The 27,200-nt window shown below is 48.4% G+C and overlaps 3 protein-coding genes across 6 annotated transcripts; 1 reads left to right on the top strand and 2 right to left on the bottom strand.

Moving 5' to 3' along the window:
- Positions 1-746: 746 nt before the first annotated feature.
- On the bottom strand, positions 747-10,754 carry LOC104327897 (mitochondrial amidoxime reducing component 2). Its single transcript, XM_075413040.1, has 7 exons — positions 10,492-10,754; positions 10,158-10,331; positions 6,828-6,990; positions 5,026-5,166; positions 4,043-4,104; positions 3,886-3,957; positions 747-3,355 (listed from the first exon to the last, which is right to left on the bottom strand). Exons 1-7 carry the CDS (start codon positions 10,752-10,754, stop codon positions 3,229-3,231), a joined length of 1,002 nt encoding a protein of 333 aa, XP_075269155.1. The 3' UTR covers positions 747-3,228.
- Positions 10,755-10,831: 77 nt separating this feature from the next.
- On the top strand, positions 10,832-21,110 carry PFN3 (profilin 3). 4 transcript variants are annotated; one of them, XR_012763091.1, is made up of 3 exons: positions 10,832-10,989; positions 11,440-13,107; positions 19,463-21,110. XR_012763091.1 is itself a non-coding variant. In XM_075413038.1 (2 exons), exons 1-2 carry the CDS (start codon positions 10,977-10,979, stop codon positions 11,933-11,935), a joined length of 567 nt encoding a protein of 188 aa, XP_075269153.1. In that variant the 5' UTR covers positions 10,832-10,976; the 3' UTR covers positions 11,936-14,778. The 4 variants fall into 4 exon arrangements, 1 of the variants encoding a protein (XP_075269153.1); XR_012763089.1 differs by having other exon boundaries at positions 11,382-13,107; XR_012763090.1 differs by having other exon boundaries at positions 11,263-13,107.
- A 1,417-nt stretch (positions 21,111-22,527) lies between these two features.
- On the bottom strand, positions 22,528-25,382 carry C2H1orf115 (chromosome 2 C1orf115 homolog). Its single transcript, XM_075413039.1, has 2 exons — positions 25,031-25,382; positions 22,528-22,647 (listed from the first exon to the last, which is right to left on the bottom strand). Exons 1-2 carry the CDS (start codon positions 25,313-25,315, stop codon positions 22,528-22,530), a joined length of 405 nt encoding a protein of 134 aa, XP_075269154.1. The 5' UTR covers positions 25,316-25,382.
- Between the last annotated feature and the right edge of the window lie 1,818 nt (positions 25,383-27,200).

Here is a 27,200-nt window from a genome sequence, read left to right as displayed (position 1 = left end):
CAGGGCATTTCTTATGGATCTCAAAATGAAAATAAGGCAATTTAACATGCTACAATAGACCAGAAATTAACACCCTGTGGCAGCCCTTTTTGAAACCGTGGCCATTTCCAGTGTCAAGGGCCAGGAATCTCTTTTCTTATGGAGAAGTGCTTACATAGTGTTTACATGCCTTTGGAAGGCTTTTTTTCTCTCCAGGATGCAGAAACAGGGATCTTTCTCTTGGGGGGTGCGGGTGGGTGGTGGTGGTGAATCTTTGCTGGAGGAGATGTACCCACCTCAAATTTTAAGCAACCAGGAAATTTATGCCTGCAAGGACTGTCCTTCTCTCACACGGTCTTCTGCAAGAATTACGTTGCTGCAGTAAGTGTTGTAAAACAAGTTTTGGCTTTATACTTAGAGACCTGAAGTAGGAAACATGACTCTGTGTTTCCTTGAGTGTCCTACACTTTCCTACTTTCAAATCCATTTTTTCCTGTTTTCATATGCAGGAAAAAAGATGCTCTGTAAACACATTTTTCATCATCTAGATCATAAGAGTTGTAAAACTTGATCTGAAGACCACTTGCATTAGATGGTTCTGCTCTCTTACGCATATGGCTTCCTCTGCTTCACTGTGTATCTTCGTAAACTTAGCGGTAAGATTAAAAAAAATTATTACGTATGAGGTCCTGGAAACAGCAGCAGATGATAAATGCCAAAACAGAAAACAAAGAAAAAAGAAGATTCACAAATTCACCTTACAAGAGTTTGGATTCCACAGAAGTTTATACTTTTGTTTTCTTCCTCTACAGTTAGAGAAACAATTAAAACTTTTTAAAATTGTGTACTTTAAAATGTTATAATTTACATGTGTTTAGTCAATTTCCTGAATGGCTTTAGCAAAATCAAATACAATTCCTACAGTTACAGCAGTTCAACATTTGTATGAAGAAAATTACATTGTAACATTTGTAAGTCACTCCCTCCACTTCCCAGAACGGCCCTCTTTCATCACATAATTGATTTAAGCATCATTTGTGAAATGTGTTGTACTCAGACGCATACCTGTTTTAGAATTAGAGCCAAATTCTTCTAAGGGCCTTTTGCAGGGATAAATCAGGGTTTTAGATCTATGGTATTTTCTTAATATGAATGCAGATGCAGTTTCTCATTGGAAACACAGCCCCATTTCCAAATTAGCCCAATCGATGATAGCCTAATGAGAAGCAACATCATCTATACCACACAATTTGTATTACATAAATCCTAATGTGGTGCTAAAACGACAGTGAAAAAATACATTTGTCTAGAGGCTAAAATTCATCTCTATTTCCTTCCGCTTCTTTGACTTAATGAAGAGACACACACTTAACTAATTGCTTTGGCAGCCTAGCAGGCTGTCTGCACTTAATGATACTATTAGGAATTCCACAAGGTTTCAGCTTCTAATATTAAGGCTCTTCAACATATGCCTTTTAAAAGAATAATCAGGATTATTCTCCCTTTCAAAAGATACTTTTCTCTCACTTCCTCCCACTAGTTGCTGCATGAAGTGTGACTGCACAAATACGAAACGTGCAGTCTGAACTGGGCACTTGTCTGTCACAGGAAAACTTAATACTTATAGAGCACTCTGCTAACGCAAGGATATTCGAAGCAACTCAGAGTTCACAAATAATAAACTACCTTCCCCATATGCCTGCTTCAGGCTTGCCACGTACATCTGTCTGAATTTGCTCAAAGGCACACGACTTCATTTTACAGGTCTGAGTTGTGAACATGCAGCAAAATTTCAGTTTCATATTCACAACAGAAAATAAAGAATTTAAACACCAAATTGGGTCATATTTGTCCTTCTTAATACTTCATGAGATTCCTCTTTTTTGGCTAGTTTAACACTCTTTCTAGATCTAGTAATCCATAACAAAGCAACAGGCAGATAAGCATTTGACAGATGGCTGGCTGGCTTTTGTCTTGGAGTCTACTTTTTTTTTTTTAATAATCATACAACATTTAAAGAAAAGATACTACTGCCATAATCCAACTAGTTTCCTCCCCTATCTGTTTTATGCAGTATAAAATATAGCAGAAAATATAATTATCAGCTTCCTACAAATGGCTGACACTAGTTAGAATAAGGTCAGGGGTGGGGAGCAACCAGAGATCTAAATGCGTAACCAGTAAGGATGTTAACATACTCAGTCTAAAACCACAGCTTTCCAAGCATCTGCTTAGCAGCCTAACTTTCTATAGTAAGAGATTCACTGAGCCAGAGAGGAACTACACATGAACACAGAGCCCTACAATATTGGCCTGGACATCAACTTGAATGGGGCAGGCTCAGAGTAAGCTCACTCCCAACAGCTTTTCTTCCACTCCAATGTGCACAAAGCCTCCCATCCAGCAAACACCTAGCCCTTTTAGTCACATTCAAAGTTCTACTGATATGGTAGCAAATACATCACTTCAAATGCACCACTGCTGCACAGACTCGGTGTCATAATATGCTTCACAGAAGAAAAAAACTGATGGTTCAAACTCTGTCAAGCACAGATCATAAACTAAACAAACCCACAGTCTTACACATCATTAGCCAGTGTTCCCACCTCTAGTCTAAAGTAGCATTTAGACAGCTCACAATCCTCCTCCTTCTGATACTGCTCCAATCTCAAAAGACAGTAGCAACCTTCAGAAAATGACTGCAGGTGAAGAAACATCGCAAAAACGTACCTCCAGACACATGGGGTAAGATGATTAGGACCAAAGCAAGGTGGAATCTCAGACAAAGCCTTGCCATCTGCACTCCATGTTCACTGGTAAAGGCAGCTCTGTGACCAGCATATTTACGCTTGGCATGACTGTTTTTGTGGTTCTTTATAGGCACTGAACTGAAATAATATACAGTGCAAAGCCCTTGTACTTAATGTTGGATTCCGATAGCGAGCTTGACTTAAAATTTTAGGAGGTGTGATACTCACAGTAGTGCTGTGAAGTCTGTCTTGGATTACAGCTTCTTCTATCACAGCCTACAAAAAATCTAAAGACGTGGCTACAGCCATGATAGTAAATGACATGATCAGAAATGACTGGCACTTGGCAGCCTCAAAGACCCCCCTCTGCACCTTACAAAGGAACATAGCACAAAAAATATTGCAAGGAATAAGAAGAAGTTATGCTGGTGACTGTATTAGTTGGAAAATAATTTGCATATCATAGTGAACAGGCATTTTCTGATCAAAGTCTCTCTCATTACTGGACCATCCTGTACACAGGGTCTCCAACTTGAATCGTTCCAGTTTTGTCAACAGCAAAGTATCTTCCAAAGAGAGGGCTGGATTTGTATATGTGTCGCTCAGATGGATCACATAAGCGGTAACTGCAGAGAGAGAGCACTTTTTTAGAATCATCATCAACAAATTCCAAACATCAAAATATCAGTGATAACAGAGAACACACGAATAGTGATGCCCCGCTTTGGTCACCATACTAGACTAAAAACTATTATAATTCAGAGAAACAAGCAGTTCAAGTGGAGGAAAAAAAGCCTGATTCTATTCACATGTCTGTGTAGAACACACACACAAAAGATTTTATAAAAAGAAATGCCAAAGTTGCAAAGTTAGACCTTTAAATACCTTAAGTATCTGTTAACCCAGGCATTCACCCTAGCAGACATGAAAGAGACAGGGAAGGTAAAGTTTGCAGGAAAGAAGAGAGAACTTCCTGAATTTTCTTACTATATACAATTGCAGAAAGTAGAATGGAAGCCAATATACATAGACCTTTACACAGTGTTATTACGTCCCACACATACTTCAAACCATTTTTAAAACACCAGTCTAACATCTGTTGGGATCTAGCCTAAACCCACTCCCGCAGCCTAGGAAGCACTGGTATTTTTACAACCTTTTCAATGTGTCCAGGGGCTCCTTCCTGTCCAGGACCCCAGTGTCTGGGTCAACAGTTGTTAAAATACACCTGCAATGACAAACAGTGCCAAATCAGTAACAGCTCATCATAAATCTCTATACATCTACATAAAATAACGGTCTCAAATGCTTACCTGGCACAACACACTGTCCCTTTCATCTCCACATCGCCAATAAGAATGTCCTCCCAGGTGTCCTGAGGGAATGGAAACATTATGCACAGATTAGACACATCCATTTAACCATGTAACCATTCTTCCAGGAGCAGCACAGTCATTCCTAGAAGAAGCAGCACTATTCCAGACGATCACCTTTTCTTGTACCTTCAAAATAAGGACAGCTGTACTATAACGAAAACCCTACGGTTACTGCATTCATGCAATTCAGAATCCACTAGTCATTACATCTGGAAAGAAAGATGCACAAGTAACAAACCCCACTCTGCAGTGCGCACTTGTCTGAAGCTAAAGCGAGCTCATTCTTACCGTACATGTGATAATCTGATCTGTGACCTCTGGTAAACCACCATTTTTTTGCAGTAAGGCAATTTTTAGTGCAAGTAAGTTTTCGCTTCTCGTCTACATCTATCCAGAGCAAATTCTTTGGAAAAACGGCAACATGACATAAACACACGTCAGAGCTACCATAACCAGTTCACTTCATCACCAGATACCTTGCTAGACAGTGTTTTTTTGAACTACCAGAACATTGTCAGAGATGCAGTGACAGACTGCAGTATTGCAAGGATCAGTTTTACTCTTGTGACATCACATTGTCAATTTAAAAACTGTTCATTTGTATCATTAATTGATCAATTACAGCATGCATAGCTTTCCCTACTTTACACTTACAAGATGAGCTTTCAGTAGGAAGCCTGTCGTTTAAATACACGTATTTTATCCCTTGCTAAGTTAAATAAGCATTCACAGACCTGCCTCCTCCTCAATGTTTCACATGCACTGATGTGAGCAGAAGCTGTATCTCTCTGGAATCCAGTTGTAAAATACCCACAGAATAGCAGCTTTCCTCATCCTTTCAGGCACCATCACAGAAGGAAACTGAGTTACAAAGAAACATAACCAAGCCTTCAAAATTACATTTAAGACAGTTATTTTACCTCCTCAAAAGCACCGCAATCTGCCACAAAAATATTTGGCCTGAAGTTCTCCATCTTAACTTTCTTCTCAAGCCTGCTATTTAAATCTTCCAGTGAAGCTTCTGAGAGGACCAAGACCGGGCTACAGTCAGGATAGGCAACCTACAGAAACAAACACAAACAAATCCTAAGGCTGCTGTAAGAGCAAGGGAGGAAAGTTACCGAATGGTGAAAGGACAGATACGCTGGAACCAGTGGCCACATACTAGGCTGACTGTTAGGTGGCTGCATTCAGGTTTTAATTTTCCTGGAAGTAGGTTAACAAGTAAAATAACATGCCCTTTACTATTTCAGTAACCGCAGCAAGTTTCATTCACTCAAATTGTAAAATTAAACTTCTATTTATAGAAATAAACCAAAATTATATAAGCTACCACAACTTCTTACAAAATAACACTGTATGCGTGTCCCAGACATTTATTCTGGGTGTTACAGACGGAACTAAACTGGACATGTTTTACTGATATACTACGTTAGGAATGGTACTTAAGAAATTTATCGACCTTCTGAACTTACCTGGTTGACTATAATCAACTAACCGGATTTTTCTATATAATGAATCTATCTTATCACAACACCAGAGGGAGTCTCACTAAATTGCAACCGTCCATTCGTCAGTCTAAGTTTGCTTGGAAGTGGGAGGGCTGCCATTTTAGCAAACAAGGCCAATGAACAGTATTAAAAGAAAACTCCTATGTATGCTAATTCCATAGGGGAAAAGAAAGAAAAAAAAGAAAAGAGAAATTTTGGCAAGAATTTTAGTGTATAGCCCTACTTCTGTCTTTCTCTTAGATTATCCTTTCCCCCGCCTTGTACACACCTTTATAACCACAAGAAAATGGGTGCTGAAATAACTATACAAACAATTCCGCCCTCTTTTCATGCTAGAATTCCTCAGTGTCACCTCTTTTCCTGAAACCTAGTTTTCTGTATTGGTCTCGGTGCCCTTACATAATAAATGCCTATCTATAAAAGTCCATAACTGAATATACCTGCTTCTCTTTGTGCAACAACAAGCAAAACACTGGTGGCCCTATAAACAATAACATCACATCAGTAAGGCAAGGTACTAACAACCTACATTTGCTTACAAAGCTTTTACTCATCAGGCACAGTTCAAACCATCTCCACATGAGAGAGCTGTTCAGACAAAAATAATGTATCAGTGGCTCCAATGGTACAAGGACGTCTGAGCACAGCATCTCCTTTCCCTACCTGCATTAACTTTCTCCGATATCACAACTTCAAGCCTGTTCCTACAGAAAGAGATGAAACCTCAGTAACCTTCTTTATATTTTAATTCCTAGGACCACAACTATAGACACCTGGGATGAGCACCTTTCCTTTAAACAAAATCCAAGGTAACACAACTCTTATTAGTACACTCCCAGTCCTAACAAGGGATAGGGAATAGAGATTTTCTATGCAACACAGATTACACCATCAAAACATCTTTAAAAATGTAATGTTTTTCTCTTCACTGAGGCACAAAAGGAATGCTATTCTGCAATGTAACAGTTCCTCTTCAAATATCAGTATCAGACTCTTTAGCTGTGAATGGTCAATAGCTTAGAAGAGATTTAAAGTAAAATTTAAGCAAGTTATGTCATCATAGAAAAGCAGATTATTCATGTGTTTTAAGTACTTGACTACACACCCCGCTAAGCTGCGCTCAATCACCAATGACGGAATGGGCGGATTTCGGTGGATGGGTGGGAAATGGTTAAAAGAAAGTACTTATGTGAAAAAGAACATTCATTTACCTCATCTGTGGTTCGGAAAAGGTTTATTATGTCCTTTGACTTTCTTGGCACCATGGAGGACTCAAAGTGCACCAGTCGACACGGCTCTGACTTCAGGAAAGTGGTGATCCACCGAGCCGCTTCATCTCCGCAGTCCCTGCCTTGGATATCCAGTCCAAACACCCTGAAGAGGCACAAGACACAAAAACAAGTTAGCTGGAGAGCCAAAGCCTCAAGCATGCTCATTATTCAAAGGCAAACAACTTGTTTTAAAGTAGCAGCAAGATACAGTAAACAAACCACCTGAACTACGACAAGGTGGAAGTTAGTTTCTGAATGTGGTGCAAGGATCATTCCTAGCACACAATCTCCTCGTGGTTGCCTTGTTTTGGAAGTTAAGTGACATGGCCATGGAGGGACCATACCAGCTGGTGAAAGAATGAGCCATGAAATAGCCTTTAGGTGCCCAGAGCTAACTATCACATCAATGACAGTAACAAACCTACCTGTTTTTCGTACTTTCAAGCAAAAATAAACAAACAAAAAAGGGTCTACTCTTGCATTTGCATGTGACTGCAACATCAAAAAATTTCTGTCCCAAAATCAACTGAAAGGTAATTAATTTCAGAAAATGAAGGACAATTTGAAAGGATGTGGTTAGTTACTGTAATTGACATTTACAAATGTTGTTAACTGTAAATGTCTGATTGTTGAGAAAGCTTTCCTTCAGATTTTAGTGCTGTAAAAACATAGCCAGAGCTCAGCGAAACTCTCAGGCTACAGAGCTATTCTATATGCTACGACATGTTAAAGATTTATAACGGAAGCAAAGTCCACGGGGCATAAAAAGCCACTGGCAGCAGAATACAAACACGTTTACGCAAGGGACACTTTCCTGGCAAGAAAAAGTAAACCTCAACTCAACCTTTCAATAAACTTCAACACCAGTCACGAACAGTTTTACTACTCTCTTCAAAGTAGCAATTCTGATGCAAACACACTGCTGTTTCCTCTACCTCTGCAATCATATCCTGGACAGCTTAAAGCGCAGAGGTGCCCAGGCAGTTCATCTGGCCTGAGCCCAGCTCCTAGGAGCCATCCTTCACCCATCTGGTGGAGAGAAGAATGATTAAGGTGCTGTCAGCAACATCCCAGCTCTGTTTGCTGGGATCCCTGTATCAGCTCTGTGACACAGGTCGGGATTAAACGCCATTGACCCATACAGCACGCAACTGCTTTTCTGTTCCCTCCATTCTCTCAGTCCCCGAGTGCCTTCTGGCTGGCAGGACAACAGAGGTGAGGGTCTCAGAGCTTCCAACACTACAATTTTCCACTCATAAAGCAGATCTAACCCAAGCACTCCCTGGCATGGGGATCCATGGGAACAGATCATGCAATGTAAATATTGCAACACATACTGACAAAGTGTACAAAGGGAGAATGTGAGGCTGCTTAACCAGAGGGCTACAGAAACCCTCTAACATTTGCACAAATAGAAACTGTGCCTACACAATGGCTTCAGTCCTACATTTCACTCCCCCAAACACAGGATTTTTAAATATCCATGTAAAATCTGCAACTGGACTTAAAAACTAATGTCTGCACAGCCTTCTGCAGCCAGCCACACCATGGATTCACCTTAGCTCCGAACTACGGGGCACCAGCCAGCACCAGTCTGAAGGCGTCAGGCTCGCCCAGCGGCAGAAGAAATGCAAGTCTGTGCAGAAGGCCTTGCCGGCAGAGCGTACCACGCGGCGAGACAGCTACTCCCACTCACCAGCAGGAAGGGAAGAATCTAAGAGCAAATGCCAGATCTTCATTGGCCTGACTACAGTACTATTCCCAAACCTCATACTTGCAAACGGCTGGATGGATCAGAAAGAATCAGCCTTCAGCTGACAAACAGCAAATTCTTTAGGCACAGCAGAGTCATACAAGACCTCAGGATTCCTCCCAAAAAGTATGAGGCAATGTTTAACTATGGGTATTGCTAACTGCACATCCTATGACACCACCTACACCAGGCAACCTGGTAATTTTTAAAGTCCATTTACATACATCTAACATTGGCTTACTTGCATTCCCAAATTCTAGCAGTTTGAAAGCCAGAGACTGCAACAGTTTATTAAGGCAAAGGAAGGAAACACCAAGAGAAATCCAAATCACTGGGACCTAAAACTGGAAAATCCAAGATAATTTTTCATTACTGAGTCTATTTAGGTATTTTTCTAATGGCAGAACAAATTTTAGAAAGAAGCATATTGAAAAATGCATACTTTCATAGTGTATGTGTCATTGGCTAACATCTACACGTTACAGATTTTTAAAAGACGGTCCCATTTCTCCATGAGAAATGCTATAATTTGTAACTTGCACCTGCCTTGTATAAACAGAGATACTGAGCTATGCTGATTGAGGGTTTCCTCAGCAACAGATTTGTGCCAGAAGGAGTGAATGCAGTTCCTTCCCAGCACTCTTTTAGTTTTAATTACAGCAGATATTACGTTAACCTTCTCCGCTATCCAAAGGAAAAACATTTATCAGTATCTTTGTATGGGCTAACACCATTTCCAGTTGGTAAACAGTCTCACATATTAGATATTTTAATAGGGAAAAGGTTTTCTGCTCCTCATTGGCAATTTTCCAGCATAGATTTCAATATATGGCTAAAACAACTAGGCCTGCATTCATCCGAGGTAACTCCAGGCACGTGGCTAAATGCCTACCTTCGTAATCCACTGACCTGGAAGCCCTCTGAGATAGCTGCCTACAAGGAATTACTTGCCTTCTGGGGATGCCCACCTTTCCCCAGCAACCACTGAGCAAGCCTCAGGCAACCAAGTTATTAATGTAGGCACCTCAGTTACACGCCTACAGACAGGGGCGAGGGAATCTCAGCCCCAACATCTCACTGATTCTGAACGGCCAGTGTGCATCCAAAAATGCTGACACATATACTAGTGGTGACCAAGAAATACCAACAGGCATGACTGATGCTCTGAGACGCAACCGCTCACCCAAGCAAAAATTAAAACCACTCGAAGTGAACACAAATGAGTAAACACGTTCTATGAGGACCGAAGATCACAGTTCATCTGGCAGATGCGCAACGCATGGTGTCTGAATACTGCGTCATCTTTTCCTGACATTTGTTTTCACCAGAGTTTAGCAGATCAGAACCAGATCTTTCACAACGACAACCAGCCCCAGCCTGCTGCGTAACACAGGGCAGAGCATCGCGCCCTCCAACTCCTGCACCAGGGAACGCAACGGCCACGTCGTCCTGCGAAGCAAAGCGCGAAGGAGACGGGGTTTAGGCAGAAGGGCGTGGAAGAAGCCCCCCTTTCGTACCTGCAGTTCCGCACGGGATTCTTCCTGGGGAGCTTTATGGGCAGGCTCAGCGTCTCCATTTCTGGGGCGTCCAAGGTGAGGTGCCCGTCTTCGCAGCCGACGGAGATGACGACCAGCCGCGGCTCCTGGCGCGCCGTCACCATGTGCCCGTCCTCCTTGGTCACCAGCCAGAACCTGCGGCCCGGCGGCACCGACACCCTCAGAGCCCGGCGCCGGGCCCCGGCTGGCCCCCGGCACCGGCACAGCCGGGGCCTCTCCCGAGGCAGACATCTTAACGGGGAGCGCGGCGCCGCGGCCCGGCGCCTCGCCCCGCTCCCGCCCGCCCCCGCCGTACCTGTCCCGCAGCTCCCCGCTCCGCAGCCCCATCGGCGTCACCTGCGCCCGCCGCACCGCCACCCCCCGGCACGACTTCACCGGGTACACGAAGAGGCTCAGCACCGTCCCCACCCGCTGCGGCCGCCGGCGCCCCCCCGCCGCCCGCCGCCGCCCGCCGGCCCACCGCCAGGCCCCCAGCGCGGCGCACAGCGCCAGCGCCGCCGCCGCCCCCCACAGCCAGCCCGGCCGCGCCGTGCCGGCCACGGCCCGGGCCCCGCTCATGGCGACCGCGCCCCGCCGGCGGCTGCGGCTGCGCCTGAAGGGGCCGCGGCGGGGGCGGGCCGAGGGCCGGCGGCCGCCCCCCTGCGGCTCCGGCGCCCGGCGGGTCCCGCTGCCCCAGGCCGGGTGCTCAGCGGGGCCGAGGCCTTTGGTGGAGGGCAGAGCGCGGTCCCAGCGCGGACAGCAAAAGGTTGAGCGCAGGCTGCCAGCGTCTGGCGCGACAAAATGCGGGCAGCAGGTGCGTTTCCTTCAGCGCCCGGGCGTTTACTGAAAGCGACGTTGCAGGGAAAGCGTGAGCTGCGGAGAAGCACACGAGTGGGTGGAATTCTCGGAGGAGAAGGGGGGAACGGGTGGCTGGAGGCGAAGAGCTGGCGTGGGGGGCGGCAAATGGCGGCGGCTGGGCTGGGGTGGGGGGTCCCGTGCCGCCCGGCCGCCTTGGGGCATCTGCCCGCGCCCGCTGCCCGGTGCCAAGCGCGGGAGACCCCAGCGAGAGCTTCCCGCTCGTTGGCAGGGTGGCAGGAACGTTGCTGTGGGGGACACTGGGCTGCGAGGCATCACAGAACGGGCTGAAGCTGTCAGAGGTCTCTTCTCATGGGCAAAGCGAGAGCCTTGGCTGTCGATTTTCCCCAGCTGCCCCGTTCAGGCTCGCAGGGACGCGAAGGCTGGATTTACAAACTGGAATTTGTAGGCCCGGTGTGCCGAGACCGAAGCCCCAGCAGGCGGGCGGCAGGGACGCTCAGCGCTGGGCGTTTCCGAGGGGCTCAGGCAACGCGGCCACGATGGATCACTGGAAGCAGCGCGTCAGCAGCATCCTGGCGGACAGGAACTCTGACAACGTGGCTGTCGCGGGCCTCGCTGAGAACAGGTGCGTGTGGGCGGCCAAGCCAGGAGGGCTCCTTGCCGCCATCTCGCCTCAAGAAGTGGGCTTGATCGTGGGCCAGGATTGGAAAACGTTCCTCCTAATGGGAATGACCATAGCTGGCAAAAAGGGCAGTGTGATTCGCAACAACCTGCTGGTGGATAAAGACAACATGATGGATGTCAGAAGCAAAGGCAGCAACAGCAGATCCATCTGTATTGGCAAGACCCCCAGAGCCCTGATCTTCCTCACGGGCAAGAAGGGAGTCCATGGAGGAGCCCTCAACCAAAAGGTCCACGATATGATTGCGGGCATGAAAGCATGAAGCAAATAGTGCCAGAGAGACAGAGATCTTCTGCCTGAGCACAGGGGCATGGTAGTTGCTGTAGCTGAGAAGGGAAGTAAACCTGATTTTGTTGCACCTGTCTTTGCCTGCTTCTTTCAGGCGGGGTATGCTGGGCAGGCAGCGGTGCTGGGACAATGACAGTCTACCTGACCAGCCGTGGTGCAGAAGGGAGGAACAGCTCAATTTCTCATCAGGGTGCTCGGTATTACTTGAGTGGTCTCCTGGCCATCTTGTGTGATTGCTCCCATTCTGCTGACTGATTTTGGAGTGAAGGTCTCTCATAACATCAGCTTTGGGAAAGGGCAGGAGGGAGGGCAATCGCTTTGCCCTCTGGTTCCCCACTTTGCTGTTTAAATCATACTCTAATGCCATTCATGGGCTTTGAAGCCTTTCCCTTGCTACAAGCAGGCCACAACATAAGGATAAGCAGGACTTACTGTTTATTTCGAATTTGCCCCTGGAACAAGCCCAGTTTGTTCTGGAGATTAACTGTTGATCAGCAGAGTCTTGTGCTGCTGTTGGACTGCGTGCAAGGCACATGCAGACACAATCTGCCACCTACTCACCTTCCACATCATTTGAAACCCCCTCTTACGCTACTTTGCTGAGAAAATGGGGAGTTTTATGAGAAAAGTTACTTGTCTTGCATCTGTGGCACGGGGATCTTCTGAAGGTTGCTTGCTTTCCATCCTGCTTGGTTATGCTGTCTGGCCTCAAGATCACAGGTCCCTGTAAGACCCCCAGGACACCTGGGAGGACACGGAGCGGTGCCGAGCGTTGCTCATGGTATCGAATACCCATTTGTTTGGCCAGTTCGGGTCAGGCTATGTCCCCTCCTGGTTAACAGGAAATTAACCCTGTCCCAGCCAAACTCAGGACATAACCCTCAACGGCCAGTCTGAAATGGGGCGGAACTGGTGCTCTTGAGATGGGACCGTCGCAGGGAAGACTCGAGGGGTATCTCCGGCAGGGCCGATGGGCTCACACGCGGGCTTCCTTGCTCCACCGCTCCTCACAGCTGTGGCAGCTGCCTGGCAGCAAGCTCGAATCCAACAGACGCCGTCCCGCAGCAGCAGAGGCGGGCTGGACCGCTCGCCCACAGTGAGACACCCCGTCCTCCATACCCCTGGCATCCTTCCCTGCTGGGCCAGGTAAGCCACGCGCGCTGAACTTCTGGGTCTGGTTCGAAGCCCTGGCATTCTCCCCCCCCTCTTCAAATCATCAGCCCACTGAGTCAAAAGTAATTACTTGTGATTATTTTTATGACTCTACCACAGACACGAGAGGAGAGCCAGCCCCGCTGAGCAGACTGAGAGCACCTGCGCGCTCTTTGATAATTGTTAATCTTCTAATTTAGCATGGAGTCAATATTTTGTAATTTAATTGAATTCACACAGAGATCTTTAATCTGCAACTGCACCCACAGGAGCAGAAAAGCACTATAAGGGGAACCAGGCATCTGATGTATTAGCAAGCGTTCAGCAAAACTGCAATGACTGTCTAATTAGCGAGCACTGTGTGATAAGCGGTGCTTACAAGCATGAATCAAAACAAATTAATGTAAGTACTGAGGAGTAAAAACACAAAAACACAAACTGGTTTTAGAATCAAAGAATAAAAGCAATGCATCAAATGCAATAAATGAAAAAAAAAATATCCTGGCCACAAGGTTTTTTAAAAATCATGGGCATTCCTGACAAACATTGATGCTTATTTTCACAAGCTTAAGGCAAAAATGAGTAACCATCTCCTGTGATTTCTTGAGGACTGGTAGTATTCTCCACTGTGCAAATCACAAAATGCAGAAAGCTTTTGCCCTTTGAACTTTAGCCTACAAGTCATAAAAATGACAGGATTTGGAATAAAAGGAAAATATTTTGGGTGATTTAGTGCTTGCTCCCTGCTTATGGGTGCCAGAGAAAATAGCTCTGGAGTGTACAGATAACTTTACTAGCATGAGAATTTGGAGAAGTGTGGTCCTATGGAGCATAATGGTGTTGTGAATTGCTACCGCTTCTCCCTAGTTATACGTTAGGGGCAGCACAATGGTGTATGAAACCAGATTCTTTCAGTTTGAAGGTGTACTGGGTTTGCGTCGCAAGGTTTTGGTAGCCAGGAGGCTATGGGGGTGGCTTCTGTGAGAAGCTGCCAGAAGCTTCCCCCATGTCCGACAGAGCCAGTCCCAGCCGGCTCCAGGATAGACCCACCGCTGGCCAAGGCCAAGCCCATCAGCGATGGTGGTAGCTCCTCTGGGACAACATATTTGAGAAGGGGAGAAAAACTGCAGCGGGTTAGAGGAGTGAGACCATGTGAGAGACACAACTCTGCAGACACCAAGGCCAGTGAAGCAGGAGGAGGTACTCCAGGTGCCAGAGCAGAGATTCCCCTGCAGTCCGTGGAAAAGACCATGGTGAGGCAGGCTGTCCCCCTGCAGTCCGTGGTGGAGCAGATATCCACCTGCAGCCCATTGAGGGGACTCCACGCCAGAGCAGGTGGCTGCCTGAAGGAGGCTGTGACCCCATGGGGAGCCTGAGCTGAAGCAGGCCCCTGGCAGGACCTATGCACCCATGGTGGACCCACGCTGGAGCAGCCTGTTCCTGAAGGACTGCACCCCGTGGGAAGGACCCACGCTGTGGCAGTTCGTGGAGGACTGTCTCCCATGGGAGGGACTCCACACTGGAGCAGAAGAAGAGTGTGAGGAGGAAGGAGTGGCAGAGACAACGTGATGAACTGACCGCAACCCCTAGTCACTGTCCTCTTGCGCTGCTTGAGGGGAGGAGGTAGAGAATTTGGGAGTGAAGTCAAGCCCGGGAAGACGGGGGGGGGGAAGGTATTTTAAGATTTTGATTGATAATAAATTAAACTAATTTCCCCAAGATGAGTCTGTTTTGCCCATGACAGTAATTGGCGAGTGATCACTCCCTATCTTTACCTTGACCCACAAGGCTTTCATCATGTTTCCTCTCCCCTGCCCAGCTGAGGAGGGGAGTGATGGAGAGGCTTTGGTGGGCACCTGACGTCCAGCTGGGCTAAACCGTGACAGAAGGCTTGTTAACCAAATTCAGAAATAACTCACCTTTGCTAACAATTGCATATTAATTTAGAGAAAAATTGGATTTCTAAATCCAAGAAGGACCTTAAACTTTTGCTCCCTAAATCTACCAGCCTGGGGCCTAAGGAGATTTTGTTGAGACCAGCCCCGAGAAGCAGCTGTTAGATTCAGCCCTGACTTCTTGGAGACAACGGCATGATGGAGCTTAAAGAGGAATAACAGAAGCCAGCAGCATCTGCGTAATCTCTCCCCTCCTGCTGTGATACAAGGAACTTCAAATTAGAAATAGCTGCAGAGAGCACGGTTGTGGCTTAACATTTCAGGTCTAAGACTGCAGCCTTTCAGAAAAACCCTCTTCACCCACGCACTAGATGCCTCTCAAAAAGCCTCCAGCAAATAGCTTGGCCAGCAGGTTTGCTTAGTCTTCCATCCCAGGCACACCTGTGCTTACCTGGGAGCCACCAGCTCCTCCTGCTGTAAAGCAATGGGAATAGAGCCATGCAGGCAAAATGTGAGTGCTGCTTTTGTTACCATCCAAACACAGCCTCTCGTGGGTCAGAACGGTATTTGACGTAGCCAGAGCGGGCATGGGAAACCTGTACTTCAAAGGAAATGGCCGTGTTTTCAATCGCTTGTAATTTCATCAGACTTCAGGACAGTTGTGCTGAAATTCTCCACACCAGGTCCTTGCCTCAGGTGGAATTTGTGTAAAATGTGTCTGATCAGATAGAGGATTTGCAGTGTCAATCCCATGGCAAACTGGGGCTCAGCTCTCTCGGTCGCAGGCGTGGACGATGCTGGCGTATCTTGAAAAAAGCGTGGTGTCAGCTCAGAGGCATCCATGTGACGAATTTTCAGGTGGAACAGATTTTTGTGGAAAAAGTAATGACGTATCTGCCTTCAGATGCAGTGGGCAGTTGGAGATAACTATTCTAGAGGCAAATTTAGACTCTCTCTTACAGCAATGGCTCAATCAGAGGTCTAAGAAAGGTGAATGATGAGGAAAGATTTGAAGAATTCTACTTGTTTCTACTAGAAAAAAGACAAATGACTGGGGATCTTGTAGGCCTTCAGTTGTGTGCACAGTGCTGTAGTTTGGAAAGGCATAAAATACTGCACCAAGGGGGTGTTTTGGGTGGACTTTGCAAAAAAAATCCCAGTAACAAAGACAAGAGAACACTGGCCTAGGTGACAGGGTGTTAGGACTAAGCTAAATGTAGGCTGGGCTTGTCTCAGTGAAGGAATAGGGTTAAATGCCCACACCAGGGATATGCCAGTTATTTTCCCAGTAACTCTCTGGTAGTTCAGCAAAAGGCAGGAATGAGGGGATGACACAACCGAGTATGCAGTCATCCTATGCTGATTTCAACAAGATATGGTAAAAATTATATTACACCCCCCCCAATTATATCCTTCTTCCAAACTTACAAGAAACAATAAATTCAAAAGATTCCTTCATATGGGGGGGGGAGAAGATGAAAGCATTGCTGTTTCCTCTTACAGTCTTCAAGGAAATCAGAGTTCAGTGAGTCGCACGAGAAATGAGCTCAGTGAGATGCGTGTAGGGAGCAATCTAGGCAAATAATTGGCGATGACAGAATTAAAAATAGAGTCATTAAAGATAGATGACTTTTAATGGAGCCAGAGCAATGAGATAAAGGGATCTTTTTTGTGAGGCTTTTCCTACATGGGTAATCATAAATACGTAAAAGCTGGGCTGGCTGGTAGGCTACTTCGTTCACTGTCCAGTCACATAGGAAGATGAATTGAAAATCATCTTTTTCCTCCAGTCAAATGTGAAACTTCAGCCTCTCTAAATCCACCAGGACAATGCAGAAATGGTTGTTCCAGGTGAGTGTTCGGCCCAGTAATAACTAATCCAGGCTAGTTCTCCCCGTTTTCCACAAATGCGATTCTCCGGGTGAATAGAACATCAGTCGGGCAGCTTCAGGAATTTGAATAGTCGGGGCAGGGCTGCAGGTCATCTGGGAGAGCAGGTAAGGAGAGGCTTTACTGGGAAGCAGCGCAAGGACTAACACACTTCTCCAGCCGTGGTTTAGCAGCCATCACGAGGAGAGGACAGGATTCACCAAGGACAGGAAAGTCCCACCCTAACTCAGGCACAGCTGAAAAAGCAATCTGATGCTAGCTTAGCGTCCCAGGAAAGGATGGCGCAAGGTTTGCTTTCCGGGCAGCAGGAACAGGGGAATACAGCCAGCATCAGGAGGCAAGCACAGAGACCGTGCTGGGGCTGGGGTCCGGGCCAGCTCCCAGGGGGTCATTCCAGTCTGACGTCCTCCGCTCCCTCTGCACTTGAAGTTACGCGTCCTCTCCTAAGCAGCTGTTATTTCTCCAGTGGGGGATGAGGTTCAGAAACAAGAAGTGGCCGTGGCTCATCAACTTTCCGCCAGCAAAGCATCCTTAATGAATGTTTTCAAGGCACAGCAAGAGCCTCAGGGCACTGTAATGCATTTTCAGATGTCGAAGGAAAAAAAAAACAAGAACAATGTTCTTATGGCTTTACATTTGAAACACTTGCAAACAGGAGGCTCAGGATTCAGCTGGGTAGAAAACACTGGTATGCAGAGCCACACGTTGCACTGTTGGGACCCAGCATCCTGAAGGTTGGTCTGGACAAGCCAGGGGGCCAGCCCAGAGGAGGGCAGGAAATCCCTGCAGGAGATGAGACAGAACAAAGGCAGGCTGACTAGGCTGGTAATCTGATTTTTTCCCAGGAGATGGCACTAAAGGACAATTGCCTTTCAGCCGCCATCATGCAATGCAGTGGAAAACTTTGCTGTCGGCCAAACTGTTTTTCAGGCAGTTTGCAGTGCCATCTTCTCAAGTCGCTCCTTGTTATCAGAACCAAAGCTTTACTCTTAGCATCTGTGCTTTTAGCAAGGGGTGAGGATATCCGTCTTTTACATCTCCATACAGTAGGCAAATTTAAACTTTCTGCTTACCGTGGCAGGATCCCACTCATAGCCTCACAGGGTTACCCAGTCTGGAAGGACCCCAGGAGGTCTCTCCTCCAGCTTCCTGCTCATAGCAGGGTCAGCACTTAAGTCAGGCCGGGATGCTCTGCACTTTGTGCTGCCATGCCTTGAAAGCCTCCGGGAACAGAGACTCCCCAGCTTCCTGAGGCAACCTCTTCTCATGCTTGATTATCACATTAGTGATTTTTTTTTTCCCCCCTTGCATCTGGCTGGAAACTGCTCAATGCGTGACCATTGCCCCTTGCTGTCTGGCTGTGGACCTCAGTAAAGAGCCTGACTCCATCTTGTTGGCAACCTCTTCTTAGGTATTGAAAAGTTCCTGTTGGGTCCCTCTTAGGTCTTCTTCCCTCCTCCAGCTAAACAAGCCCAGAGCCCCGACTCTCTCCTTGTGGGTGACACAGGATTCAGGCAGGAGCACCACCCTCACTGAGCTCAGGCTAGACTTCACCCTGAAACAGGCCTAGCAGTCCGATAGCTCTTTCCTACAAGGAGAAGGCAGGGGAGAATTTGCTTCCATTTCTTTCTTTTAATTTCATTATCTCCATTAATCTACAAGCTCTTTAGGATCTCTGCAGCTCCTTGAAGAAAAAGGATTTCCAAAGCAGACTGTGTACAGGTAACTGCAGCAGCTTGGTACAGATTTTAGGACTGGTTTTGTCTCAGAAGAGGCCAGTGCCTAGCTAACAAGGTACTTGGCATACAGAAAAAGAGAAAACTCGTATTATAGCACCCCAACACAAAACCTGTCCCCTTGCCAGTCTTACAGACAAGCAGAGGACAGAAGGGTCATTCATTCCTGAAGGGAAACTTGGGCTGGGACTGGCAAAGCCCTGGAAGCACCGAAGTGACGTGGTGTGGCGTGGTACGGCTCTCCTCGGTTACAGCACTTCAAAAGCAAGCTGTGCAAGAGTGCTTCCTTGCTGGACAAAGGACAACAGCTGCGAGTCCTCCGCCATTTCCTTAGAACCTACGGTAAGCCAGGGCAGTAATTCAATGCTCTGGCAAAAACAGCAGAAGTAAGTTTTATTCTGCTCCATGACTCATTGAGCAGGCACTAGGAATAGCCAGGGATTTAATTTTAACAGTGACTTGCCAGGCTGTCAGGTAAGTGGAGTTCATTCTTGAGAGAAGCTTAGATGAGTTGACTGCTTCTTGCCACTCTTGCATGTGTTCAGCTTCCTGAACTTACTCACCCTGCCGTTTGTTACAAAACATGGTGAAGGGCAGGTAGAAATCTGAAGGGAACCAGAATAGCACAGCAGCACACCACTGAAAAAATACAAAACCCTGCGAGGTGAAGCGAGGGGTAGAGGTGTCCGGCAAGTGCCTGAAGGGAGGAACACATTTCATCCAATTCAAATGCGAAATCAAATCTTACCTGTGTACCCGCTATACCGTAATATCCACCACATCCTACCTTTGTCAACAAGATGGTCAGGTATCTGTTTTATTCCTAAGAGGAACACGGAGACAAGCTGCAGACAAGCCCATTTTGATAGAAGAGCCTGCCTGGGCCCGTGGGTTGAAAGATCTCCCTGCTGGGGTGGCTCCTCCAAGTGCAGCCTCGCCAGGAGCACATGAAGCCCATGCAGAAGCCAAGCGCCCATCCCGGACTGCTCTCCTGGCTCGACACGCCGTCAGGGCCACCTCACAGAGCCCAGCCGCCTCACCGTCACCGACGTCTCGCTCTCCTCCGAGCCACTTGCAGGCTTCCAGCACAGCGGCTCTGCTTCGGATGGACGTTGCTGTTTCTTGTCGGCTGAGCAGGATGACCTGCCACCCGGTGCCGAGTCAGCCAGGGAGTATTTCCTCATCTCTTCTGTCAGCCAGACAACACTGGGCAGCAGCGCTGCAGGATCTGCCCTGTCCTGCCTCCTCGCTAAGCCAGACTCGGCACAGACAGGGACCACAGCCCTCTGCCACGCACCCCACCAAGAAATGAACTTCACCCCCGAGATCTGGATTTTGTAGACGCTGCTGTCTCAGCTGAGCTGGTGAAGAGAGCAGCAGACCCTCAGGCCAAGGCTCGGCCTCACAAGTTCACCCCACCAGCTGCGAGTGAATTACTGCTCAAGGAGTACTGATAAGCAGCGCTAATTGGTAGTGAGAACCATCAGTTCATTCCGAGGAAGGAAAACAGGCTGGCATGAATCTCCAGCTGTTTTATAGCAACAGCATAGGCTACTTGCTTACTTTCTCTTTATTTCCTTCTTTGTTTTTGGTCTACTTTAGAAACATTGTTCAGCAGAAGCCAGTATGCATCAAGCCTTTCTTTTCTCAGGCTCACGCAGAAACAGCATTCACATGTCATTCTGGTTCTCTATGGATGGCAATCAGATTATTCCCTTGAAGTTGCACCAGATGAGCAGAGACCATAGGTCAGCAGACAACGGCAACCATTGTGCTGAGTAGTTCCACAAGCTAAAGTTCATGTTTACCTTTGTGGAAAGTCCCTGCACTGAATGGGCTGGACCCTGGGTGTTGTAATGAGGGAGCAGCCTTGCTATTCAGAGGACACAGGGGCAAACAGATCAACACTCATTTCACACAGAAAAAGGAGACACAAATCCCACCTGCATTGCTTTAGTCATTAAAAAAAAAAAACCTCTAAAGATTCTTGCTGTAAAAGCCCTGTAAAACATAGAGTGGTGTAACCAAATTTGAAGTTAATCCCAAAATACGCGAGCTGGTGTGGCATGTGTGTGTTTTGACAGCCCTGTTCCTACTGCAGAAGACACAGCAGTTATCAATACCCTCTGGCATGCCGGTGGGGCAGATCAGAGGGACAGGTCTGTCCCCACAAGGAAGCTCAAGAGAAACAACTACAGGCATGAAACCAATAAGCAGAATCCCTTCGTGGCTACTCCTACCCCAACTTGTGCAGCCTTGGATCCTCTGCAGCCTCATCTCCACACCTTGCCTTTCCTGAGCGTTTCCATGGAGTCGGGGCTACAGCCGCGTCCTCCTAGAAGAGCGCCGAGGCCACGGGCAGAACAACACTGGGAAGTTTACACTGCCGCTTCCCCTCGCTGCCCCGGCCACCGCCGAGAAATGCCTCCTTTGTGCGCGCGCTTACATGCGTAGGCAATCACAAGACATGGATCACATAACTTTTATTTACAGTCCAGTTAGAAAAGAGCATTAAAAAACCACCCCAAACCACTACCTTTGTTTCATTTACTACATTTAAAAGAAATACAGTCTGGTTTGCTAAGATGTGCAAACCCCTTCATTCAAAAAAGGCAAAGAAAGCAAACGAACAGCATTTTTATCCAGAAAGTCAGTCAACTCCTTGATTACAAAAACACTATCAAAACTAGAAACATCTATAATACCGAGAAAGCGCCAGCAGGGAAATCCTTTACTGCTACCATAAAAGAGTGATAAGAAGAAAAAAAAAAAATCAAAAACGCACAGAATTTTGAAGGCCCATCAACTCCCTTGTTCCTGTGTCATCAATACAAGATTTATATCCCTGGAGGTGTGACACGGAAGCTGCTCCATCCGCACCACTGAGCCGAGCCATCTGATGTTGACATTCTCCAGCGACAACTTCCAGCTACGGAAATGAAGATGGAGCTGGCAGGTTGTTTGGCCCCATTCCTATACAAAACGGTTGTACATTCTCATACCAAACGCTGTATGTAGTTTTTTTTCAGATGCAGCTGGTAATCCATTTTCTTTGCCGGTGAACACCACGGAACTGGGTGTTCCTACACCCCCAGGTTCCAGAATCAGGTATGCCAGATATAAACTCCGTTCTCAGTAAGAGAAGTATATGCAGGTTTCACAGCAGCAGAGGGAAAGTTTAAAAATATTAATCACAGTGAACCTTTAATGCCCCAGTCGAAGACCAACACACCTTATTTTCCTTCTGGATTTTTACATCAGTCTGAAGATTTAAAGGCCCGTGATTTCCAGTGTTGCAGCAAAGCTCACCATGTCTCAGACCACCGTCCATTTGTATCTGAGTATATTTTTAAGTATACTCATAATCTTAACCCTCTCAGGGTTATAAAAACAAACCCAAAACCCCACCACCAGGACATCAGAAAACCAAAGACTACCTTTTCCTGATCCCTCGTTATCCGTTTCCTCCACTGCTCTGACAACTCCTCCGATCTCCACCTCCCCAGCTGCCCCTGCATCCTCTCCTTGCCTTCACTTCTCTCACCCTCATCTACTTGCTTTTCCATCCGTCCTTGGCTCCCTTCCACACATAGCCCAGAGCTTTAGAAAACCAGCTCACGTCTGAGAACAAAGTTCAGCTCAATCAGTCGAAGATTATTTCCCCGCCCTTGCGTTTCTTCGACTTGATCTGATCTGACGAAACGCTGGAAATTTTTGCGGAGAACTCCGTGATTCTGTGAAAAGCGCTCAGCCCAGGGGAAGGGGCTGGCTGAGGGGGTCGGGGCCGGGACCGGTGCTCCAAGAGGTGTCTCAGACGCGGGTCTCGGATTCAGTCCTAAGAAAGCAGCAACGAACGTCCTGGCGTCCTCCTCAGCGGGGCGCGTGGAGCCGCGCTAGCGGACGAAGGATGCCACCTGAGCTGCCACCCCAAAGGGAGCCGAGTAGGCCGTCGCCAGCCCCTGCAGGCCCACCATCAAGTAGTGGCATCCCTTCTGCAGGGCTTTGCCGACGTTCTGCGGAGAGAGACGGGAGAAGGGGACGAAAAAATGGTGAGGTGACAGAAAATACCTTCACATAAAATCCTTCCGACGGCCAATGCCACCGACCCAGAAAATGAACTTCTCCCACAGCTAAAGAGGGGTTGAGCATGGAACGACATTCCACCATCTATTTTTACACAGAAATACACACCCAGAGAGTATAGTTAAACCGAACGGATGCAGCCTCCACAGGAAGCTTGGCTTTTACGTGGGCTTGTAGTCAAGAATAAAATCAGTTTAAATTCACACCTAGTTCGTAGAGGTACGCGTTTCCTGCACACACATGTTCTAAGCATGTTAGTAACTCTTAAGAGCACATAAGCTTTAACATAAGTTAAAACTGGAGCTGAACAAGGCGGTAATAAATCACTGAGAATACTTTTATGGGAATTTAATTGCTTTTTGTCAAAACAATTTTTGTCAAAATAAGTCTGTTTTGACCCACTTTCATGTCTGTACACATTTAAGAACTCATCTGTGACCTGCATTAAAGAGAACTTGTTACTGATAATTTAAACTAAAAACTCTAATCTAATTTTAGTTTCACTCTTCCTAGTTTTTGCTCATATGGCTGATCACGACTGGGAAATTAATACAATGTGGTCAGTTTGGGAGGAATATCAGAATTAACTGCTAGTAACACTTTATGGTTGCTTGGGACCAGATCAAAACCACCTCTTGTCACATGGAAAACACCGAAGCAGAGGATATACTTTTAAATCGGTGCAATCCAGTCAATACCTATTATATTCCTAGGATTTATTAAAGCTGGATTACAGTGGTGCCGGCACATGAAAACCTTCAGCTGTCACGATGCCACTACATAGCTGAATTTTGCTCTGTTTACTCCAGTGGAAATTTACTTGAAAGGAGTTAGGATGGCAAAATGAAAAGGCCGCTCGAGCGCGGGCAGAGAGCCTGAAGACGCTGACGCAGGGCCTTGCCTTGCCTTCCCTTGCCTTCCCTTGCCTTCCCTATCTGTCCAGGTCCCCCTGTGTTGCACTGGCGACTTCCATCCCACACCGTACACATCTCACCTTCCTGGACCTCCCTAACGCTTTCACCAGTTGGTCTTTACTGCCAAAGCTGAACTAGCAAACCTTCCCCGTGGGGATGTTGCCTGACTGACACCGAAGGGAACGTGCAAGTGTTCAAGCACTGCCCTGCGCAGTTGCTTCAAGCACCCTGTTGGTTCAAGCAGCGCCCTGACACCCACAGCACACCCAGCAACAGCACAGCGGCAAATCCGTGAACCGCTGCGACGTAACCGTGCTCACAGGGCTGCCCTGCGTAAATCCAGCCAGGCAGACCCGAGTCTGCTTCACACTACACGTGTTTGGGAATCTCAGTGTCGGAAACCCGAAGCATCAGATCCATCACGAAAGAATGAAATATTCATCTCTTTATGAACCGGCAGTGGCTGTGCGGCAGCTTGTGCCCGCGCTGTCACCTGCGGACTCGGTGCATTTCACAAGTGAGTGAGTTTGCCAAGCCAACCGGCATTTCCTGCACCTCGGACATAGCATATTTGTAAGAAAATCATCATTTTTTAAAGAATGCAGTAGAAAGTTGGGTTTGGTACTGAAATCTGCAATCTCTCCGGTAGGAGAAGGTTCCAGGCACCAGACAGGATTCTGCTGCTAACGCAGAGCCTGGTTTTCCCTCCAAGACATATCTGAGCTGTATTTAAGCGACGTGAACAGGAGAAAAATAACTGAATCCTCCCCAATGGTACTTGGGTAGCCAAAGGTTTTGTAATCCCAGGCACCCGCCCTCCGGCGGAGAAAAAAACCACCCCGAACCAGCCCGCAGGACTGGGGACTTCCCTGCCGGGGAAGCAAAAGGGCAATTCTGATCCAGGATGGCTGTGACACGAGGAAGGACGTGTCGCGTTTTTTTCTTTCCCTCTCGCCAGTGAGGCTCAGGGGACACCCAGCAGGTGAACTGGCAAACGGGGGTGACTGGGGGGTGCTGCTGCCCTTCATTTCGCCCGCTTCAGGAAGGGAGGGGACAAGCAGGCCGACGGACGGGAAGTTTTAGGGAAGGGTGTCAGCACGGTGAGGCCGAGGGGGAGGCGGAGCGCGGCGGCACAGAACCCGTCACACCGGGGGCTCCGCGCCGCTTTCACCCCGACAGGGCAGGTCCTCGCCCCGCTCACCCCGGCTCGGGCCCTCCCCTCCCAGCGGGACCGGCTGCTCCCCGGACCGAGCCGGCGGGCAGACCCCCGCCCCGGGGATAAAACCGCCTCACACGGGGCGGGAGGGGGGGTTGTGCTGCCGAGGGACTCGCCGAAGAGCCGTCGCGACGGCCCCGCCGCCCTCGCTGCCCCTCCCGGGCCGCAGCGCGCTGCCCTCACCTTCCCGTACTTCTTCAGCCGCTTCCCGGAGGGCCGCTTGCCGGCGGCCCGCGGCGGGCGCAGGGGCTCGTAGGAGCCGGGCAGCAGGGCGAAGCGCACCTTCCTGGAGCCGCCGCCTTCCTCCTCCTCCGGCGCCCACGGGGCCCCCGCGCTGCCCCCGGCCTCTGCCGCCTCCTCCGCCGCCTCCTCCTCCTCGCCGCGCAGGATGGAGACCCGGTCGTCGCCGGGCCCGCGGCGGGAGTACCTGCCCCTGGCCTTGGCGCCCAGCCGCGCTCCCACCGTCATGGTGCCGCCGGGCCGTCCGCCCGCAGGTGTGGCCGGAGGGGCCGCTGCCCCCTCCCCGGGGCGGGACGGCGGCGGGCCCTGACCGCGGAAACCGGCCCGGGGCGGGCGCGGCACCCCCGGCCCCGCCGCGGCAAACCGCGTCCCGCCCTGAGGGAGGTTGCAGGGGGGGAGGAGGTGGCGGTCTGCTCCCGCCCGGAGAAAAGCAGCCGAGCGGCCCAGTGATTTGTCTACTGCCGCTGTTCCTGCCGGCAGCCTCGGGTGAGCGGCGCCGCCGGCGCTGGGCTCTCCTCAGCTGCCCCCCGCCAAGGGGGACGCACCGGAGCCTTCACCGAAAGGCGAAGTCTCTGGGTGGTTTTTGCCCGGGTGCGGAGTGCGGGGTGGTGGGGTGAGAGCCGCTGCGGATGAGTGGGCTGCGGGTGGCTGGGGCGGGTCAAGGACAGCAAAACTGCGCGGGGAGGATTGATACGATTCATTAAACCGGCTGGTGTGTTCATCGTCAACTGGTACACGCACAGATACTTCGGACAAGCAGACGGAATGAGGGGACAGACTAATCCTTTACGGTGGGTTTTTCTTACCGGGGGACAAAGCCGTGAAGCTCTGCCTCACCGAGATGCGCCCTTGGCGTTCAGCGAGTGAACCCCGCACCCAGCCCAGTTCCCTGCCCCGAAGACGGCAGCGTTTCACCGTCGCCGCAGCTCCAGCCGCAGACAGCTGTGTCACGGGCAGCTAGGATGAGCAGAAGGTGTGAGCCAAGGCTCAGGCCTCTCGCTGTGGGAAAAGTGCTCTCTCCCTTCCCCTGTTTTATATTAAAGGCATCACAATTCCTGTTACCATCGTCAGGTTTTTAGTTTAAATCTCCAGGAGGTTGAGGTGGAGACTTAAACCCGGGGCAGGATGTCACGCTCCCAGTACCAGTCTCAAACGGACGCCAACCAGAGATGGCGCGTAGCCCTCGGAGCTCCCCTGTCCTCCGGGCCGCGGCCGTAGGGACCATTGCTGAGCGACCCACTTCCATCCCTGCCTCTTGGAGCCGGGTGCTGAGCTCGGCCACGTCCCGGAGGCGCAGGTATGTCCTCAACACCGCGGAGCAGAGCCACATGTCCTGTCCCAAGGACCTGCTCCAACAATAACCACATGGTAGGGAGCCTGAAGCAGCAGGGTAGAGGAGTTAAATTTTGCATGCTCTGATGCATTGCTGTAGGCTTCAATGTGCTACTTTGTTAGGTAAGTTTTGAGGGGTGAAGTAATTGCTTGATGCTGATTAAGTAGCAGCACCAAGAAATAAGATATCAGTAATGTGTAGGCAGTTGTTGAATAGGATCTTTAGTCGTTAATCTCAAGCTACCTTGAAAAATTTTAAAGAAAAACCATGCATTGAATATTTTTCTGGGGCTTTGAAAAGTGTTTATGTCTAGGTTTTCTATTTACAGGTCCATTATTGAATGTATACTTTGCCCCTAAATGAGAAGTGCAAAGATAATGAAAGATAATCTGTCTCCTCGAAAGGGGCAGGCCTTTCCCCACAGACTGGGTTTGTATCTCCCGAGCTTGTTGCATTTTCCAGAGTTTAGCTGTCAGAACCTCAGAGAGTACGTCTCTCCATGGAGATTTGCTGTCTCCATTTGCGTGGTGGCAGGGGAACCACAGCGTGTGCCGAGATGAAGAGGTCCACGGTGCCTCCTCTCAGGTGTATGACACCAGGTATCGAAGTCTCATGTCTAACAGCCCATGGAATATTAGCATCATCGTAACTATATGACATTAACAACGCCGCTCGGTTCTCAAGCATTATTTTTCATCCACAGAAGCCACAGTGAACACTTGTCATCCTTTCATTGACCTAAAAACGTTTTCAGGTTTTAAAATGGACTGCATGAAAAGG

Source organism: Opisthocomus hoazin, chromosome 2, assembly GCF_030867145.1.
Source record: "Opisthocomus hoazin isolate bOpiHoa1 chromosome 2, bOpiHoa1.hap1, whole genome shotgun sequence".
Taxonomy (NCBI): domain Eukaryota; kingdom Metazoa; phylum Chordata; class Aves; order Opisthocomiformes; family Opisthocomidae; genus Opisthocomus; species Opisthocomus hoazin.
Note: the sequence above shows the minus strand (reverse complement) of the source record. Positions and strands in the feature narration are given on the sequence as shown.